The sequence below is a fragment of the Saccostrea cucullata genome, unplaced genomic scaffold (assembly GCF_032062105.1).
Source record: "Saccostrea cucullata isolate Sc308-1 unplaced genomic scaffold, CSIRO_AGI_Scuc_v1 ctg264, whole genome shotgun sequence".
Lineage (NCBI taxonomy): Eukaryota > Metazoa > Mollusca > Bivalvia > Ostreida > Ostreidae > Saccostrea > Saccostrea cuccullata.
The window spans coordinates 193,360-215,223 of NW_026932935.1; the positions used below are offsets into that span (position 1 = coordinate 193,360).

Genomic DNA, 21,864 nt, shown 5'->3' on the forward strand with positions numbered 1-21,864 from the left:
CATGACAAACTATTTTGTCTTCGGTGTATCTGAGATTTATATTTTTAGAATTTTGCTCATGAACAAACTAAGATATATGTTTTAATATTAAAACAAACAAAAGATTATTCAGAAAAAATTGTAAATTTATTTCTAAAAATGAGCAAGCTGTCTTTCAACACTGCGATGTTCATTGTAAAGTCTATTACATGTATACATGTTTAACTTTTTGTTATTTTGACAAAACCAACTGAACAAGCCTTGATATCATCAAATTAAAATTGTTTATCTAGTCAATAAGTAAGAGTCTTCTTTAAAAAAAAAAAGAAGATCCCTATTTGTGAGGTACAGATTTCACAGACCCTGACGATGTACTTTTTACTTCAATTTGCCGAGTGCTACTAGAACTACTACTTCTTCCGATTTTATGCTCCAAGTTTGAAATTCGTTCACCTTGATTTTTAATCATATTACTTTGAGCTCTAATTTCATCACTCTGTTGCGCTATCTTTTTATCTTGCTTTGCTATTTTTTCATCTTGTTGGGCAAGTTTTACATCTTGTTGGGCAAGTTTGTCATCTTGTTCTTTTTCCTTTCTCTTTTGTTCTTCAATTTCCTCCTCATACATTTCTAATTTTGATTTGAGGTTGGTATTCTGTGTAGTTAATTTTTTAATTTGCTGCCTTAAAGATTTGATTTCTTTCTCTAGCGATACTATTTCTGTGTTTTTCAATTTTTCATTTTCAAGTGTTAGTTTCTGTACATTCTTCTGAAGTTCTGTGACCTCATCTACTTGCTTCTGAGACTTTGATTTTAGTTGAAGCAAGAGGCCTTCTTTTTCTTCTATCACTTTGTTATTGTTTATAACGAGTTTTTGCAAGCTTTCATGCACATCATCATTATCGGACATAAGTTTACAGTGCTTTGTTTCCATTTGTTTTAGGCAATCTTTCACTTCTTTAGATATTCGACCTATCTCCAAACGGGTTTCCTTCTTTTTTACGTCATTCGTTCCAAGAAGTTTATCCAAAGAATCTAGTAGTCTGGATAAATCGATTGATGCAATTTCTATATGAAAATATAATATGAAATTGAGTATATGAATATAAATAATAAAATGCAGTAATAAAAAAAGGCTCACAATGTCTTAGCTTTTTTGTTTGTTTTACGTGTTTAAATTATTTTGACTCGTATTGAAAAAAATATCTTGACACATTAACAAAGCAGCCATAAACATTTAAAATAGAAATTGTATCATCAGTTTAATGGATATGAGATTAAAAATACTTTGAATTGTAATCGGAAAGTATCAAGTGTGTTACCTTCGACAGCATACACGTATTTTTCATAGTTCCTTCGTATAAATGTTAGATTTGAAGTATCCCTTTGCAGGTCTGTCTTTGGATATATCCGACACTCACATATGACGGGTATGTCTCTACTGCCTGTACATGTCATATTGGCAATTACAGATATTTTTTTATTAAATTTGGTGGCACATAAATCAAACAAAACTGGATTAAACATAATTTCTTCAGAAACTTTTAGTGTTGCGGTCACCCAGTCTCCCTGATATGTCCAATATTTCTCCGCCCTCTAAAAAATATTTCTAAAATTGAGAAGCATTGTGCATTTTCCAAAATATGTTATGATAAAATATGCTTTTACACACATAGGGTCACACACAAAGATATAGAGGAATGGTTGTAATTAGATTTTTCGTACTCTCTCTCCCTCTCTCTCCTAAGATAACCAACATCTTTAGATTATACTAAAAGAAGTATTAATTTACTTGCCCTTTCCAATTCATATTTTATATCTGATACCAGGGAATTTTTGTCTGTCCATCCCACTGCTTTACATATTGTTTCTGTAACGTCTGGATTGTCCTCGGTTTTAAAATTATTTTCCTGACACCATTTTTCAGATACCCGAAAAGCTGACTTTGTATCACAAAGACAACTAAGCACAAATTCAATCTCCTTTTCTAGGAATTCCCTATAATCTAAAAGTATATAAGAGTAAATGTACATATTTAGCCCCAAAGATTATATCTTTACATGTATTGAAAAACATTGTATGTACTTACATGGCATATATATTGTTTCTTTGCCTTGTTCTTCTCGTATGATATAAAACGATAAATTTGAAAAACCCCAACAGAGGATTGCTAAACTTTTACAGTATATAAAAGTATATAAACCAGTTCGCTGTTCTATTTGATTGTTCATGAAATTTATCTGACACATGTACATGAAAAGAACATCGATTTTAATTCCTTTAAAATTTAGCATACATACCTATATGGCTAATTCCTTTTACCCAATCCATACAAACATCTCTTGTCTTAAAAGTTTCGTCAACACTGGATGGATCGTTAAGTAATTTAGAGAAAATTTCTATTCTAGTTTTGTTTTTCAGTAAATTCCACTCTATCGGTTCAAAATTGAGAACACCATTCTCCAAAAACTTTGTACCCAGTTCAGTAATGCTTTTCTTCTTGATATATTGCTTGTCTTTGTAGTCAATAAAGATTTTATTTAGAAGAAATCGCACTTGAAAGTTCTTTCTTGAAGAGGCAGTAACTCTTGGAACCGCTTCCTGTGCACCTCTCTCCATAATCGTTTCTTTAAAAACAAATTTAAAAATGAATAAGTTTGATCACTTATTGTCCTCAATGATATGCTGAAACAGCAAAAAATTGTTCTTACCGGTACAATGATAAAATTACAGATCAAATGAACCATATCAAAATTGAACTTTAAACATTTCATAAATATGAGTATGTCAATTGAAAACAAAAATATACCGTGAAATAAAGATTGCTTATATCCTACAATGTCTATGTAAATCCCTGATAAAGTTCAACATGTTTATGAAAAACACTCAGAACTCATTTCTGTTAAAGAAATAATCAAGTTCATAAATATATCCCAACATAACACGTTTTAACCGCTGTAGTAATTCCAGTTATTTTTCTTCCTTGTCAGCTCTCAGCTGACAGATTTCTATAACCCTTTTATTACCATTATAACCTAGATCTTTGAGCATTCAAAAGTTTCAAAAACATTTTAAATACCATAAATATCGATTTGATTTAAAGATTCCTTTACATATATAAACAACCTTTAACGTTATCAAATGCAATGTCTGTGAAGCATACCGCTGTTTAATATCATTTAATGTCTTTACAGTAGATTTAATTTGTTGTACACATCTTCCTGTTTAAAACCAGGAATTATAGTGGAGAACAGTACTTACGTAAAAAGAATTCATAGTTTTGGACTCATTGTTACAAGTGTCTCATTGGCGGACCCAAGAAATATTCCAAGAATGTTCCAAACTAATCAAATAAATATCTGATCAGAAAATGCTACTTTGTCAACAAAAAGATAAACTAAAGAACTTTTCCACCAAAAGAAAACAATCCTCCCACGCGAACATATTTTGTTGGGGTTGGTAATTTTTTTTTAAAGGAATGGAAGATTATGTTCAGGAATGATTTTAATGAATTTCTCATTCAGTGTTTATTTTGTGAAACTTTAACACGGTTAACTCTCTTTGAACTGTTGGGTGCCTACATTTATATCTATATATCTACTCTATTATAATTCACAGGACTAAGATTACATAAAATATGACATTACAATTTTCTTTTAATTAGTTTAAGACTTTATTTTACTTACTCAATGTTTCATTAACCAGGCGTTTGGGCTTTTTTTTAGGTTAGGTGAGTTATTCAGGTGATCTTTAGCTGTTTTTGAAGTGCGACATGAGTTGTTTGTTACATTTCTACACTTTCATTTTTCTTCTTTGAAATAGTAAACCATGCAATATTTTCATTCATGTACTCAAAAAGTCGAATACAAGTTTTTGAATAATATTATCCACCGAGACCCGAGGTAAGGGTTTAAAATCAGAAACATTAAAGTATTCTTTATTTATCATCTTCATTACTTAATGAAATTTCAGTATAGTTGCAATAAGCATTTATCCTTCTACAGAATTTGTCCCAATCCATGACTACAAAGTCGGTGGTTCATGCTTTAGTTTAGAGAGGAGCTCTGGTGAGTATAATGTGTATGATGGGTGCCTCTTCGAAATTGTAAAGTGAATAGTCACCGACTCAGGGGCTGTGTTTTAATTTTGTTTTAGAGGGACTTGGATTGAATTCTGCAGTGGTAATCAATTTATACTCATAGCCCCCTTTTAAGGAGGACATTCGTCGAAATGATATTTAACTTATTAAAAAAAATTTGATGCATTCCCATTTATTAAATTTCCTTACAAACGATGATACATTGCGGCAATGAACATCAAGCTCCATTATCAAAAAAGTCAATGATAAACTTTAGAAGCACAATATTTATTTTAAAACCTTCATGAATTACTTTTCTATTTGAAGACAAGATGATTTTTATTTTCATCTCCTGCATACGGAGTGTATATGTCTCAGTTGAATCGATACGCAAAAAAATGATTTAAGTATGAACAATTTCTAAAACGAGGTAAATTATTGACAAGCAAGTTGATGAAAGAAGAATATCAGCAGTCTCGTTTAAAGTCATCATTTCGTGAGTTCTATGATCGATACAACGACCTTGTCAGCAAATACAATTTATCATTGAGTCAAATGCTGACTGACGTTTTTCATACTAATTGTTTAGTCAATTATTTATACACTGAATTGACGACTGGTTTTTCTGTTATATCCCGATCATGACAAGGAGCACATGGCGGGTGTGACCGGTCAGCAAATGATGCTCACTCCTCCATGGCACCTGATTCTATCTCTGATATTTCGGAGGTCCATGTTTGCTCTGCTCCTATTTTGTATTGTTTTTTTGACTTTGATATTGAATACTGTTCGTTATCTACATATGCTTCATTACACAATATCCATTTGCAATATTGATGATCACATAACTGATCTCTTTTCTGGTTTCGAAGAATCAAAGTGTATACTTTCACTTTTACAAATAAACTGTTCAACACTTCCAACGGTACAGAGTAAGGGTTGGTGCGAATATGACAAAGACAGACCTAACTATTTAGTTATATAAAGATGCCCTGTCCACAACTACGCTTACATCTATGTGTATTGTAACATAGTCCATCTCATTCACATTGCTGCACTGTGGGCTTGAAAGATCCCCAACACCATCGACATTGTCATTGCTACCATACGGAAAGGCCGTGCCTACATGTAGTTTTGTAATCCATTACAATGTATTTATTCTCTTTGTTGTCTAAAGAATAGTATACTCAGTGATAGGCTACTATATGATGGTAATTTTTTCTTAAAATTCTAACTTTCATTGACAAAATAGATCGATCAAATGAATAAAATACTTGTACTGAAGCAGCAGGCGGTCGCCTTTTTAAATTTGAAATCTATGTACAATATTCTTTTATTATAGGTGAATCCTCAGATTTTCCAAAGTTTTGGTGAAGAAGCTCTCATTGTCATTGCAAGGAGTCCGCATATAGTCCTCTCCCAGAATGGGAGAAGATCGTACATTTTGGCCGTGGTTTGCGACGATGAGAAGCTTTGTCCAGTAAAATTACGAGTAAACGAAGAGCTAGTGATCAACATATGACATATTTTATAAATTTTCAGTTTTTGACAAAGTATTTTGAAATGCAATGTAACGAGAACAAATCAAATAAATCTGTAATAGAAACTGTACCTTCGTCCAATTTTTGTATGAGCCATGGGTTCTATACCAAAATTGGTAGTTCTCAGTGTGGTTTTAATTTGCGTCTGAGCGAGGTTGAGAGAGTTTTTAAAAGAAGTTAAAAATTGACTAAATTTTTTTAAATAGATTTTGAAAATTTATTCCAATGTAATACTTTTTGTAGTTCAAATATAAAAACAACATTGATAAGATTCTTAATCCGTTATAGCACAATTAAATGAAATCGCTCATTAAATATTCAATTTCATTCAGATTGTCATATCGCTTTCATTTGGAATACGAAAATATACATCTCAATTTTACATCCCTTCTCTTGATTGAAAAAAAAGTGTTGGTACTGAATTTCGAACCCCCCCCCCTCCCCCCACGAAATAGGATTTTCGTGTATGGGAAATGGACATTTCCCTTTTTTTTTTTTTTTTTTTTTGCTTGTCAGGTTTTTTTTGTGGTACCAAAAAATTTCTTTTACACTAAGCCCCCCCCACTTTCAATTTGCTTCCGACGCCAATGTATTGTATCGTGCATAAATACATGACATAACCCACTAAACAAGTTTTGATATATATCATCAAATTAAAATTGTTAATTTTGTCAAAAATTAAGAATCTTCATGGAAAAAAAAGAAAGTCCCTAGTAGTGATTTACAGATTTTATAGACCCTGACGATGTACTTTTTACATCAATATGCCGAATGTTGCTAGAACTACCACTTGTGCCGATTTTACGCTTAAAATTCGTTCATCTTGATATTTAGTTTTATCACATTGAGCTCTAATTTCATCATCCTGTTGCGCTATCTTTTCATCTTGCTTTGCTATTTTGTCATCTTGTTGGGCTATTCTGCGATCTTGTTCTTTTAGTTTTTTCCTTTGCTCTTTAATTTCCTTCTCATACATTTCTAGTCTAGATTTGACGTTTGTATTCTGTGTAGTTAATTTTCTATTTTTCTGTCTTAAAGATTCGATTTCTTTCTCTAGCGATACTATTTCTGTGCTTTTCAATCTTTCGTTTTCAAGTGTCAGTTCCTGTATATTTTTCTGAAGTTCTGTGACCTCATCTACTTGTTTCTGAGACTTTGAGTTCAGTTGACGCAAGAGGTCTTCCTTTTCTTCTATCTTTTTGTTATTATTGATAACGACTTTTTGCAAGCTTCCATGCACGTCCTCATTTAATCGGAAATAAGTTTACAGTTCTTTGTTTCCATTTGTTTAAGGTATTCCTTTACTTCTTCGGATATGTGAGCTATTTTAGAATAGTTTCCCGTCTGTGTTACCTCCTTGGTTCCAAGATGTTTATCCAATTTATCTAGAAGTGTAGATAAATCGACTGATGCAACTTCTGTTTGAGAATGAAAAATAGATTTACGTATATGAATAATAAATGCAGTAATAAAAAAGATCTGAATGTCTTAGCATTTTGTTTGTTTACTTGTTGATTATCAATTTTTTACTCATATTGAAAAAATAACTTGAGGTATTTATGAAGCACCCTTAAACATGTGAGGAAGAAATTGCATCTTGCTCGATCATTTGAAAATTAAAACTGTTACACATCATAAAGCCGTCGTAAAATAGGTTGATTGTTAATAAACTGTATACCATGAAGTGAATGCAAAAGCTTCCAGAAATGAATAATAAAAAAAATGACATTAAAGTATGTTCAAAATTATGAAGCTTTAGCTTTCCCGATGTAAGGATATCTAAAATATATTTTTCTCTTAAAGATAAAAAAAAACTCTTTTCTTTGGAATAAATGTACAATCGTCCTGTTATAACCACATTACGTTTTACTAATCTATATTCGCTAACTGGACAAAGTATTTATAGATTAATAGGGCAATAGTATGACTCTTTTTGTTCTTCAAAAAGTATCTCCCTCATTTTGAATATTCGTGAATAAGAGATAATATATATTCATTAAATTCTAATCGAAAAGTATAAAGTCTGTTACCTTCAACAGCATACACGTATTTTTCATATTTCATTCGTATAAATGTTAGATTTGCAGTATCCCTTTGAAGGTCTCTCTTTGGATATACTCGACACTCACATATAGCGGGTGTGTGTTTACTGCCTCTATATGTCATGTTGGCAATTACGGATACTTGTTTGTTAAACTTGGTGGCACATAAATCAAACAAAAGTGGATTCCACATAACTTCCCCAGAATTTTCTAGTGTTGCTGTCACCCAATCTTTCTGAAATGTCCAATATTCCTCCGCTCTCTAAAAAATTCCATCCAAATAGGTGTAATGAAGAAATATGCTTTCTCTCTCTCTCCCTCTCTCTCTCCTATGGAAATCTCGTTATTTTTAAAAAATATAAATTTACTTGCCGTTTCCAATTCATATTTTAAATCAGATACTAAGGATTTTTTGTCCGTCCAGCCCACTGCTTTACATATTGTTTCCTTAACGTCTGGATTGTCCTCGGTTTTAAAAATATTTTCCTGACACCATTTTTCAGACACTCGATAAGCTGACTTTGTATCACAAAGACTACTTAGCACAAATTTAATCTCTTCTTCTAGAAAATCCATGTAATCTAAAAGTAAATAAGAAAAAGTTAGCACCAAAGATCATCTCTTTACATTGATTCAGATATGTACATGTACTTACATAGCAAATATATACTATTTCTTTGCCTTATTCTTCTCGTATGATATACAATGATTTATTTAAAAAAAACATCTTTTGTTAATGTTGGTTCTCCTTGATTAAGTTTGATGCTATGTTAATTGTATTTTGATTGACCTATAGCTAGACTTTGGCGACAGAGGATTGCTAAAGTTTACATACAAGAGGCCCATAGGCCTTATATGTCACCTGAGCATCATGCAACAACTTTCTAACCATTAAATTTGGTTTCAAACCAGGGGCATCACCTGAGCATCATGCAACAACTTTCTAACCATTAAATTTGGTTTCAAACCAGGGGCATCACCTGAGCATCATGCAACAACTTTCTAACCATTAAATTTGGTTTCAAACCAGGGGCAATGACATTCGCAATTTTGAAAGAGGCACCATTGTTCATCATAACTATACATTTAGCATGCTTAGGTTGGTTACTTAATATCCATGGACAGAGTAAAGGCACAAAAAATTAATTTCAGTATTCAGTTATGTTCAGCAACAATTAGTTGTGCCCCTAGCCCACAGTAACCCAAGACCCTGGAGCCACACATTTAGAACTAGAATTCCTGACCCTAGGGCCATGAAATTCACAATTTATTTTTGAGAGGGAAAACCTTCCTCGACATAACTATGTTTTTAATTAATTTGTTTAATACCCAGGAGCAGAGAAGATGAGTTTCGAAAAAGGCATATATACTATATAATCAAAAGCCCCACTCGAACACAAGAACCCCTACCCTGGCGCCATGAAATTTAAGAGGCACCCTTCCTCACCACGATTTTCATAATTTTGATAGAGGACTCAAGGCTTATTACAATCATGCCAATAGTTCGACAGCTTGATTTTCAGTAGTAAAAAAGATTTTTGATGATCGCATTAATTTTAGTGATTTTTGCCCCACCCCTCAGGCCCCAGGGGACAGGGACCATGAAATTCACAATTTTTGTTTGATGCTTTATGCCAAAATTGGTTGAAACTGGTCGAGCAGTTGCAGATAAAAAGCTGAAAATGTTCAAATGTTAACGCGATGAACGACGCGCACCGTACGACGACGGACGAAAACGGATACCAATAGGTCACCTAAATTTACTCTGGTAACCTAAAACACAAGTTCAATGTTCTATTTGACACTTCATTACATTTATCATCTATACATGAACAGAACACCGATTTTAATTCATTTAGAATTTTGCATACATACCCATCGGGGTTATTCCGTAAACCCAATCCATGCAAACATCTCTTGTCTTAAAAGTATCGTGAACACTGGAACGGTCGTTGAGTAATTTAGAGAAAATTTCTATTCTAGGTTTGCTTTTCAGGAAATCCCATTCTAAAGGGTCAATATTTAGAACACCATTCTCCAAGAACTTCGTACCCAGTTCAATAATGCTCTTCTTCTTTACATATTGCTTGTCTTTGTAGACGATAAGGATTTTATTCAGAAGAAACCGCACTTGAAATTTCTCCCTTGAAGGCGCACCAACTCTTGGAACAGCCTCCTGTGCACTTCTCTCCATAGGCGTTACTTTAAAAAAAATTATTTTAAAACAAGAGGCCAATAGGTCACATCGTTTACCTGAGCACGTGGGCTAAGTAAAAACACAAATCAGCTTAAAATTGGAAAGTTTACAGGGATGGGGGATTTATTTTACTTGAGGATGCCACCATATCTATACTGTATAACATTTATGAGTAACTTGAAAAGAAGATTTTTGAAGATAGTTTCCTACATATTGCTTTGTAAAAAATTGATCTCCCATTGCGCCCTATCCCTAACCCCCATCCCCCACCCCCCTCGGTTCAAGATATGAAAAAATTGACTACATGCGATGCTTACATGTCAATTTGACGAAACATCTTTTCTGGTCTGGAGAGGAATGTTTCCTATATATTCTTATGTAAAGCTTTGATCCCTCATTGTGACCACACCCTAACCCCGGGGGATCATGATTTGAGCAAACCTGAATCTAAACCACCTGAGGATGCTTCCATTATTTCGCAATCGTAATCATATAATCACTTATGTGGATTTGCTGTTCTCCTGATAATTTTTAACAATATTTTAGTTTACATGTATATTTCTATTAAAAAATGATCTCACTTGTGTCCCCACCCCAGAAGTTCTGATTTTAACAAACTTGAATCTATACCACCTGAGGATGCTTCCATATAAATATGACCAACCTTGGCTTTGCTGCTCTTGAGAAGAAGATTTTTTAAAGATTTTCCCTATATATTTTATGTAAAACTTTGATTTCTATTAATGGCCCCACCCTACCCCAAGGGGTCATGATATAAACAAACTTGAATTTACACTACCTGGGGAAGTTTCCAATATAAAATATATCCAATCATTTCTTTGCTGTTCTTGAGAAGAGTTTTTAAAAGATTTTTTTCTATATACATGTATTCCTATATAATTCAGCAGATGAAGTCATTATATTAAGAATTCGTATTAGATATTCAAGGTTTACTTATTCATATTTACTCAACAAGGAACAACAACAACCCGAATGCATCTCATGTGCCGTGTAATAACTGTACAGCATACATGTCTACTATTAGAATGTTCTGACTTTTCGCCCATACGTATAGAAGACTGTTTAATAATATGCATACTATGCATGGCCTTTTTCAAAATACGAATCTATTTATAATATTGAAGAACTTGGAAGCAACTGATTTTTATAGCTAGATTTGAATTAATATATATTAATGAAATCTTTTGTGATTATTAATTTTAGGGTTTCTTTAGATTTTTAATTTTGAGGTCCGTCAGATGGTACATAAAATGGTGCCCCATGTCAAGGATCACAGCCTCTTTGACACTGAAAAGATCGTTTCTCTGATTTTCGAAAAAAAAGAGTTGGCCCATTGGGGGCCGTCAGAGACACCCAGAACTTAAAACTCTGGCTACATGATGTTACTTTTTATCGCCGATGTATGACTGAAATATTGCTGATTCGGCGTAAAACATTAATTATCATATCAATAAATCCTATGTAAAACTTTGATCGTCCATTGTGACCCCACCCTACCCCTGGGGGTCATGATTTCCCCAAACTTGAATCTACACCACCCGAGAATGATTCCACCTGAGTTTACTTTATCTAGTGTAGAGAGAATGCGAGCGGATCTAACATCTAATTTTAATTAGATTGATGATTCAACATGAGTTTTATCTTCCCTGGCCAAGTGGTTCTTGAGACGAAGATTTTCCTATTATATGTCTATGAAAAACTTTGATTATCCATTGTGGACCCACCCTACCCCCGGAGGTCATGATTTGAACAAACTGGAATTTACACTACCTGAGGATGCTTCCATATGAGTTTCATCTTTCCTCGCCCAGTGGTTCTTGTTAAGAATATTTTTATAAGATGCCATTAATTTTTAGCTAATTCATAATTATCTACCCTTTGAAGAGATCATAGCCCTTCATTAAAAAAAGTTCCCCTTTACCCAAGGTTACTCTGTGGCAAGTTTGAAGTTTGATTGAGATTGGCCCACTGGTTATTGAGAAGAAGATGAAAATGTGAAAAAGTTTACGGCGATGACGACGACAGACTTAAAAATTAATTAGTTTGATTTTTTATTGTCTTCGATCACATGTTGAGACAGCAAAAAAATTGTTTTTACCGGTACTATTATAATATTAGAGATCAAAAAACTTTATTTAAAATTATACTTTAAACATTTCGTTATTTTTTATGTCAGTTGAAAACAAAGATATACCGTTATTAATAGATTTCTTACATCTTACAATGTCAATGTAAATCCCTGGTAAAGTTCAACATATTTATGAAAAACACTCAGAACTCATTCTTCTGTAAAACATTTCGTCGTGTTGATAAATACATCCCAAAAGTTTATATGTTTTACCCGGTGTAATATTTCTAGCTGTTATCTTTTCTTCCTTGTCAGATAGCAGTTGAAAATTTTCTATAACCTTTTTATCACCATTAAAACCTAGATCTTTTAGAATTCGATTTTAGATACCGTATACTACGGATATTGATTCGATTTAAACATCATGTTATACTAAATCATTTACTTACAGATAACGTCGACATTTGTCAAATTTAATTTCTGACTGTAGCAGAACTCTGTTACATGTAAATAATTTAATATCTGAACAGGAAAGTTCATTTGTCGTACACATATTCATGTTTTAAAACAGGGCCTTTAGAATGAACATATAATTTTTTTTCAAGTTATTTAGTTTTGCATTTCATTGTTTTAAGTTTCTCATTGGCGGTTCCGAGGATTTTTCCAGGGATATTCCAAATGATTTAAAGTATCGGATTGGAAAATAATATTTTATCAAGTAAACAAAAAAGGATAAAATAAAATTTCCTCAGAAAGTTAACATTTTCTTCACACAAACCTATTTTGTTGGGAGGGGTGGTATTTCCTTTTGAATGTATGAGAGATTAGCAAGGAACTTTATGTTAATTAATTTGTGCAAAACTTTAACACAGTTAACTCTCTTTGAACTGTTGAATGCGTTCTTTTTAAAGCTGGTCTATTATTATGTATAGGTCACAAAAAAGTAAATCAACAGTAGTCTTGAATAAAGTTTAAGACGAACGTAATTTTTTGATTACCTAAGGTACCTTTAGTCTTTTTAGATTAACCGAGTCATTCGGGTAGGTGATTCTAGCTATCGAAGTGCAACATTACATTTGTACACTTTCTTTTTCTTCTCTGAAATCGTCAATTGTGCAATATAATCTACGCAGAGAGTGGTTTATAATTTTTGAAATTTATCCACACCCCCTTTGAGACCTGTGGTGGAGTGTTCTTAAATCATCAATATTAATGCAATCTATGACTATTGTCTGCATTACTTAACAAGATTTCAGTATAATTGTAATACCGGGTAAGTATTTAGTCTCTATAGAAATTGTGCAATTCATGGCTACAAAGTCAAAGGTTCATAATTTTAATTAGACAGCTCTGATATAGGTATATTGTTTAAGAAAGCCTCTTCCAAAATTGTGAAAGTAATGACCCCCATATATTTACATGTACTTTGAAAGTATGAATTTCTTTGAAAGCAATCCATTCTGCCCATGGGTATTTAGCAGATAATTAGCAAGGGTTTCTGAGGAAAAGATGCAATGTTCATGGTCCCTGGGTCAATGGTTTAGTAGGGGTTCTGATTATATACTGATAATGCAAATATGTTTTTTCGTTAGCAGTCGTAATAATTGTCGACTTATCCCAGGATGTCGACATATCCGATGCCGAGATACCGAAGTTAACCTGTACATAGTTGTGATAAACAGAGGAAGGGGCTCTTCTAAAATTGAGATATTCATATCTTACTCTGAGTCAGAATCGTATGTAAGTTTTGAATATTCCCAACGACGAGTTCCAGTAAATCTTCTACCAAGCCTCTTTCCTTAGTCTTAGTTATAATATTAACAGAATTGAAGGACAAACTTCAAAGTACTATGCAACAATATACAGTTATTGACTGGGTATGAGGGCAACATAAGATTTGTTGGACCTGAAGGTGAAAATGTTGCCCGAGGCCGCAGTCTATAACTGTTTTGTTATACCCTTCAGTGCTGGTTTATATTATCAATTACTTTATATGGAAAATTATGGATTATTCAGTAAATATAAAACAATAGCTGAGAAAGAGCAAAATAAATTATATTTTTATTATATCACAAAAATTATTTATCACAAAAGATACTCTTCTCTTCTTCCGTACCTTGCTGGTAGCAACAATTCTTGCAGCTCTTAACTTCGGATATTTCCGTGTGGCCGATATTGAACGATAATTAATTACTTGTGACGTAGCAATGACGTTGCGGTATAACAATTCTTATGTTGGACCGGCAGACCGATGTAATAAACATCTTTTTTGTTCGACTTTTTATTAGTAATAAATATATAGAAAGCTATTTATAAGGGTATAACAATAAATATTTGATAAGATGATGTAAATCAGTGTGGATACTTTTCAATTCAAGGAACTTTTGGAATATTTGAAATCACAATATAATACCTGGTAGCAAAATCAACAACATAAAAATGTACGACTTTTGAACTTTATATACAACCATTCCCCATGATAAATTCCAGTTCAGGTTCTTGATATTTTTAAAGGCTTAACATAAAGAATACTATAAAATACGAGGATTGTCCAAAAAGTTCGTGCACACTGCCGTTATTGTCAAAGTAAATGGTTCTGTATATATCTAATGTATATCAAAAATATTTCTCATGAAAAAACAAAGCAGAAAGATTTAAATTTTATTGATGGAACTTTATATTTTTGTAAAAATCGGAGTCTTTAAAGGCCGCGGATAGTGTGCACGGACCAGTCTGACGTTAAGCTAATTTCATTATAGCGTCGATCGTACGTCAAACATTTGGATTTTGAATTTTTAATACATGTTCATGGACACACACTACATTTTCTTAATTATGTCACACTGCAAAGTGCAAGCAATAATCTTTAAGTATAGATTATAATTTATTTAATTTTTAAATTTCAAAACAATACACAATAATTTACAAGCGTCATCAATGTAAACAATTCGTATACACAGGCTGCACAGTCCAATCTGATATTGCGCTAGATATAACAATGTCATAAATAGAAATATCCATTTTCATCAACTAAAGTGTGCTTTCAAATCCTTTTAGTGTCTTCGAATTTTTACACACAAATGAAAAATCGTATATACCAATCTCAAATCAATAAGCAAAATATATTCTAATAACTTTGCGTTGTTTGAACAAATATTTTGTCCCTGACTCGTTTCAACCGTATTAAAACCTAACTTTTTTGATCGGACGCTGTCCCGTTCGGAGGGCCGACGCAGCAGCTTTTACTCATATTTGTTAGGGTTTTTGTTTAATACTTTCACTGTCTATATAGTAACAGATAATTAAGATATCAAAAATGATTACAGCCTCTTTATTTGTATTACATAAAATTTTTATTAAGCTTTGACTTGTTTTAAATAAAAAATAATCATTTTAATCCAAACACTTTATTTCAAACTGTATGACATTTTAACCTTGGTCCGTGCACACTATCTGCGATATTGAAAGACTTCGATTTTTACAAAAATATAAAGTTACATTAATTAAAATGATATCTATTTGACCTGGTTTTTCATAGGAAATATTTTGATATACAAAAATGTATATTAAACCATTTATTTTAACAAAAATGTCATTGTCCACGAACTTTTTGGACAACCCTCGTATGTTTGAGAAGTAAAAAATGAGATGTGAATATTTGAAGGTATTTCTTGAAATATAAAAACACAACATTTTACCAAAAATCAACAAATCAAATCGTACGACTTTCCTGTACGTAGCCATTTCCGACTATAAATTAAATAATAGGCGTTTGACATCATAGAGAGTGAATCTCTGATGCATGAGTGAACAGTATAAACAAACATGGCGTCGGACACGTCGTACATTATTGGTGAATGTAGGTCTGTACTATATGGTGATATGCTACAAGAGCAAAATGAAAGTGGATAAGTCACTTTAGAAAAATTGTACAACCTACCTGATGAAATCGATGGGGAATACCATGAACCTAAGATTTAACCAAATAAACACCAATTTTGAACAAAAAGTCTCGAACATAGAAAGTAAAATACAAAGAGTTGATGAAATGTTCGAAAAATTTATGAATTTATCGGCGAAAGTACAAAACATAGATGGGAAACTCTATGAAATGAACAAAACATCCCATGATTTCCATATATTTGATGGCGTATAGGAAGATGTGTCAAATTCCAGTAAACAATTACTTGACATGAAATGGAAGAAATTGAAAACAATTTCAGTAGATACAGATTTGAAAAAAGAAGTAAGGGAAATAATAGAGAAAAATGAACTTCTTTCGGAGCAAATCGCAGACCTTAGATGCCGGTCAGTGAAGTACAATTTAATTTTCACAGGCATAATGGAGGTCGAAGGCGAAAACACCGAGGAAGTGCTGAGAGAATTTTTCTTCCAACAACTCAGAATCACAGATTACATAGAAATTGCCAATGCACACCGATTTGGAAGGAAACACAGGAATAAGCCACGACACATGGTAGCAAAGTTCATATACATGTACCAACGGGAATTGGACTTTATCATGAAGTCAGCGTACAAATTGAAAGACAAACCTTTCCAAATTAATAAGTAATACCCAGATGAATAGGAGACCATGTTGGCACTTGTAAGAACTTTCCGTCTGGTGGCAAACTAAAGATCCTATCTTTGAACTGTTGCGGCATCAAACAAAAACTGAAATATCCAGAATTCCAAAACTTTATTAAAAATTATGACATACTTTGTTTTCAGGAAACTAAAACTGTCGATTTAAACACACTTTATTTAGATGGTTTTGAGATTTATTTGAAGAACAGAAGTAAACAAGGCAAAAAGTGTTCTGGGGGAATTGCATTGGCATACAGGAAAGAATTCAGTAAAATATTGTAATTCACAAAAATGGTAACGATTTTGTTCTTTGGTTTGAAATATCAACAAAAATGTCAAAAACAAATACAAATATTTTATTTGGAAATGTGTATATTCCCCCAGAAGACTCCAAATAATTATAGCAACAAAGATGCATTTAGTTTATTAGAAATTGAACTACAAAACATGTTAAAAAATGACAAACATTTAATTTTAACAGGTGCTTTTAATGCCAGGACCGGAACAGGATCTAAAATCCATCCTGTTGTATATGAAACCACAGACAAATTCAATGATATTTTTGAAGAATCACAAAGTGAATTTAATTTAACATCAGAACATGTAGATAATGTTGATAAAATACAAAACTACTCTGGCAAATTGTTATTAGAATTTTATAACACAAACAATTTATTAATGGTAAATGGTCGAATCGGAGATAATATAAATGGAAAACCAACATGTAAAAGCACAAATACTGTAGATTATTTTTTTTATGTAACTACGGCTTTTGGAATTATTTAGAAAATATGCAAGTTTTGTAGCATAGTTCACTGTACTCCGACGCGCATAGCTCCCTTGTTCTAAGTAATAAATAAACACGAATTAACAAATGAAGTGAAAACAAATATTTTTACATCGATCTGATCAAGAAATAATAAAGCCATGGGATCCGGAGAAAGAAAATACTTTTTTTCAAGCTTTTAACATGAAATGATATCAGACATAGATCAAGCAATTAATTCTGGTGAAAACCCGGAGAAAGCATTTGATAATATATGGCGAAAAGCTCTTTCGTTTAAATTATGTGCAAACAATATCAATGGAAATATGTATAATGATATTACGAATATGTATAAGCAAATCAAATCGAGGATAGTCTATAATGATAACGTTACTGATTTTTTTAATTCTTAAAATAGTGTCAGACAAGGAGAAAACTTGTCATCTTTTTTATTTTCAATTTATTTAAATGACCTACAAAATTTTTCCAACAAAATATATCAATTGGTTTATCTACTATATCTGTTATGTTTGAACAACATTAAATGTGAATATGACATTATTTGCACCATCATATGCCGATGACACCGTATTGATAGCTGAATCTGCCAGCAAGCAAAAATTAATTGTTTTGAAAAATATTGCAGAAAATGGAATTTGCAGATTAATATTAAACAAAACAAAAGTTTTGATAATAAGCAAAGGAAACTAAAAAGAAAAGCCTGAATTTAAATACGGCGAACATCTGATTGAAGTTGTAAATGAAATTAATTATTTGGGTATTTTATTTAGTTCATTCAAGGAAGCAAAGCAGAAACAAGTTGACAAAGCAAATAAAGCAATATTTGAAATTCTAAAGAAAGGCCGCTTACATAATCTGTCAATACGATGTCAGTTAGACCTGTTCGAAAAAATATTTCCACCTATTTTGCTATGGATATGAAGCATGGGGATTTTCGAACAATGCAATTGTAGACAGAGTACATCTAAAATTTTGTAAATTACTTCTTAACCTTAAACAATCTTCTCCGGACTGTATGGTGTATGGTGAACTCGGTCGACATTCCATGTCCATTGAAATACAAACGCGTATTATTTCGTGTAAACTTAAACTTGGAAAAGAAACAAAAATATCAACTCTGTTGTTTAAATTAAGTGATATTGTAAATCAAAAGACTAAGAAGATTGCTTTGATAAATAATGTCTTGAATATTTTAAACAATTGTGGACTTTCAAATATTTGTAATAGTCAAGCCTTCAATCGAAATTGGTTAAGAGCGAAAACTAACTTTAATAGATCAATTTTAACAAAAATGGAATTCTGATGTTCAAAATTTATCAAAGGCCCTAAATTATAGAATATACAAAGACGAACTAAAATTTGAAAAATAATTAGAAATTCTATCTCGAAAATAAGCCATAAATTTCTGCAAATTTCGTATTTTAATCATTATTTGCCAGTTGAAATTGGACGTTGGTTAAATGAACCAAGAGAGATTAGATTATGTAAGAAATGTCTTACATTATAAATATATTTGTAAATTTACTTACCTTATCACTGGTCAATTTTTTAAAAATTGGTTTAAAATGCATTATAATGATACACATAAGCACTCCGAAGTTGATAATAATTAATAGGTTGCTTGAGTTTCTGATTAATGCCATCTTAATAGTTTTTTGGAGATCGTCTCCCAACAATCCTTCGGAAATCTTATGGGTACCAATTGTACCCCGCAATCAGCAGACCTATTATTGCATCAAATGAAATAGAACTAATTAATAAAGTTATACATGTAAAGAAGAGTTCAATTATTTCACCTCATTTCAACGTTTAAATATTGCGAGGACTTTTTTTTTCAAAAACAAAATTCATTTTCATACATTTTGGAATTCGATTTTCTAAAAGTACTTTCTTATATTTTAATTGTCTATTAAACTTATCAAAAAAACACATGAATAAAATATGAGACAAAGTTAATTTTTATTTGAAATTTTATTTTTCTTTGAAGAAAAGGCCAACCATTTTAGAGAAATCATCAGAAATTAATTTCTTGTTCCCAAGCAATAGTGTATTTCATAGTCTCTTTGGTTATAGTGACAGATGGAAGTGAATTACACAATAGTAAGGAAATGGTATTAAAGTTTTGTACCTGAATTTTATGGTCCCCAGATCATCCTTTTACTTTTGGAAAATATATCTTCATATTTCAGTTTAGTTTTGTTTTTTAATATGTAATTCTTTACAATGTTGTGATGCTCTTATTTATTTTTATTTGTTTGGTTGAATTTTTTCGAGGAATTGGCCTTTAAAAACATGGTTGCAACAAGAGATCAAGTTTGCTACTTATAAGACCATTCTTTCCTTCGCGAAATGTTTCCCTATGACACTTAAAAGCTCAGGAATGTGTAAAATTAGATTGAAAACCCTGGAGTTTGAGATTCCCAGGGACCAAAGATGTGTATTCGCCTTCATATTTCCTCATTTTGTCGCATTGATGTTTTTGCTTACACTCACTCTAACCATCGAAGAAATTTAGTAATTTCCCATATCATACAAAATAAGAATATGGCATATAACCGTCTGACATATTTTCAATGATCCGGTTTGAGTATATATAAAAAGGGGGGTTGTTTTTTCATAATCAGATTTATCTTGCTTCTTTCAGATGTTTCAGTAACAATACTCTTAATAATTTCAATAATAGTCGAAAATTGGTTTCAATTCTAGATTTTTATACCCGCACTTTCTAAAGAAAGTTCGGGTATATTGTTGTTACTCATGTCCGTCCGTCCGTCCGTCCGTCTGTCACACTTTTCTTCCCTGAAATCCTCCTACATTTTACACAGTAGCTTAATCATCTTTTAAGAGATGGTTGGTGGTGTCATGTAGATGTGCAGTAAGGTTTCGGAATTTTGATTTTGCCCCGGGGGGTCAAATGGGGTTCGAAAAATGACGTTTTTTGTGCAAAAAGTCCCGTCTTCCCTGAACTCCTTCTATACATTTTACTCAGCAGCCAAATCACCTTTTGGGGGATGATTGGTGGTGTCATGTAGATGTGCAGTAAGGTTTTGGAATTTTGATTTTGCCCCGGGGGGTCAAATGGGGGTCGAAAAATGACGTTTTTTATGCAAAAAGCCCCATCTTCCCTGAACTCCTCTTACATTTTACTTAGCAGCCTAATCATCTTTTGTGGGATGATTAGTGGTGTCATGTAGATGTGCAGTAAGGTTTTGGAATTTTGATTTTGCCCCAGGGGGTCAAATGGGGGTCGAAAAATGATTTTTTTTATGCAAAAAGTCCCGTCTTCCCTGAACTTCTTATACATTTTACACAGTAGCCTAATCATCTTTTGGGAGATGGTTGGTGGTGTCATGTAGATGTGCAGTAAGGTTTCGAAATTTTGATTTTGCCCCGGGGGGTCAAATGAGGGTCGAAAAATGACGTTTTTTGTGCAAAAAGTCCCGTCTTCCCTGAACTCCTTCTACATTTTACTCAGCAGCCAAATCACCTTTTGGGGGATGATTGGTGGTGTCATGTAGATGTGCAGTAAGGTTTCGGAATTTTGATTTTGCCCCGGGGGGTCAAATGGGGATCGAAAAATGACATTTTTTATGCAAAAAGCCCCATCTTCCCTGAACTCCTCTTACATTTTACTTAGCAGCCTAATCATCTTTTGTGGGATGATTAGTGGTGTCATGTAGATGTGCAGTAAGGTTTCGGAATTTTGATTTTGCCCCAGGGGATCAAATGGGGGTCGAAAAATGACGTTTTTTATACAAAAAGCCCCTTCTTCCCTGAACTTCTCTTACATTTTACTTAGCAGCCTAATCATCTTCTGGGGGATGATTAGTGGTGTCATGTAGATGTGCAGTAAGGTTTCGGAATTTTGATTTTGCCCCAGGGGGTCAAATGGGGGTCGAAAAATGACGTTTTTTATACAAAAAGCCCTGTTTTCCCTGAACTTCTCTTACATTTTACTTAGCAGCCTAATCATCTTTTGGGGGATGATTAGTGGTGTCATGTAGATGTGAAGTAAAGTTTTGGAATTTTGATTTTGCCCCAGGGGGTCAAATGGGGGTCGAAAAATGATTTTTTTTTTTATGCAAAAAGTCCCGTCTTCCCTGAACTTCTTATACATTTTACACAGTAGCCTAATCATCTTTTAGGAGATGATTGGTGGTGTCATGTAGATGTGCAGTAAGGTTTCGAAATTTTGATTTTGCCCCGGGGGGTCAAATGAGGGTCGAAAAATGACGTTTTTTGTGCAAAAAGTCCCGTCTTCCCTGAACTCCTTCTACATTTTACTCAGCAGCCAAATCACCTTTTGGGGGATGGTTGGTGGTGTCATGTAGATGTGCAGTAAGGTTTCGGAATTTTGATTTTGCCCCGGGGGGTCAAATGGGGGTAGAAAAATGACGTTTTTTATGCAAAAAGCCCTGTTTTCCCTGAACTTCTCTTACATTTTACTCAGCAGCCTAATCATCTTTTAGGAGATGGTTGGTGGTGTCATGTAAATGTGCAGTAGGGTTTCGGAATTTTGATTTTGCCCCGGGGGGTCAAATGTGGGTCGAAAAATGATGTTTTT

General features: G+C 32.9%; 2 protein-coding genes and 1 long non-coding RNA gene across 6 annotated transcripts in view; all 3 read right to left on the reverse strand.

Annotated features, from left to right (window-relative positions):
- LOC134236580 (uncharacterized) overlaps positions 1-21,864 on the reverse strand; it is a 177,822-nt gene that overhangs the window by 121,320 nt on the left and 34,638 nt on the right. The gene's annotated exons all lie outside the window — the stretch shown is intronic.
- On the reverse strand, positions 181-3,321 carry LOC134236583 (synaptonemal complex protein 1-like). Its single transcript, XM_062718756.1, has 5 exons — positions 3,241-3,321; positions 2,280-2,606; positions 1,776-1,984; positions 1,302-1,575; positions 181-1,047 (listed from the first exon to the last, which is right to left on the reverse strand). Exons 2-5 carry the CDS (start codon positions 2,596-2,598, stop codon positions 314-316), a joined length of 1,536 nt encoding a protein of 511 aa, XP_062574740.1. The 5' UTR covers positions 2,599-2,606; positions 3,241-3,321; the 3' UTR covers positions 181-313.
- LOC134236559 (uncharacterized) lies at positions 6,226-9,834 on the reverse strand. Its single transcript, XM_062718727.1, has 4 exons — positions 9,516-9,834; positions 8,009-8,221; positions 7,629-7,898; positions 6,226-7,016 (listed from the first exon to the last, which is right to left on the reverse strand). The coding sequence occupies exons 1-4, from the start codon at positions 9,832-9,834 to the stop codon at positions 6,847-6,849; spliced, it is 972 nt and encodes a 323-aa protein (XP_062574711.1). The 3' UTR covers positions 6,226-6,846.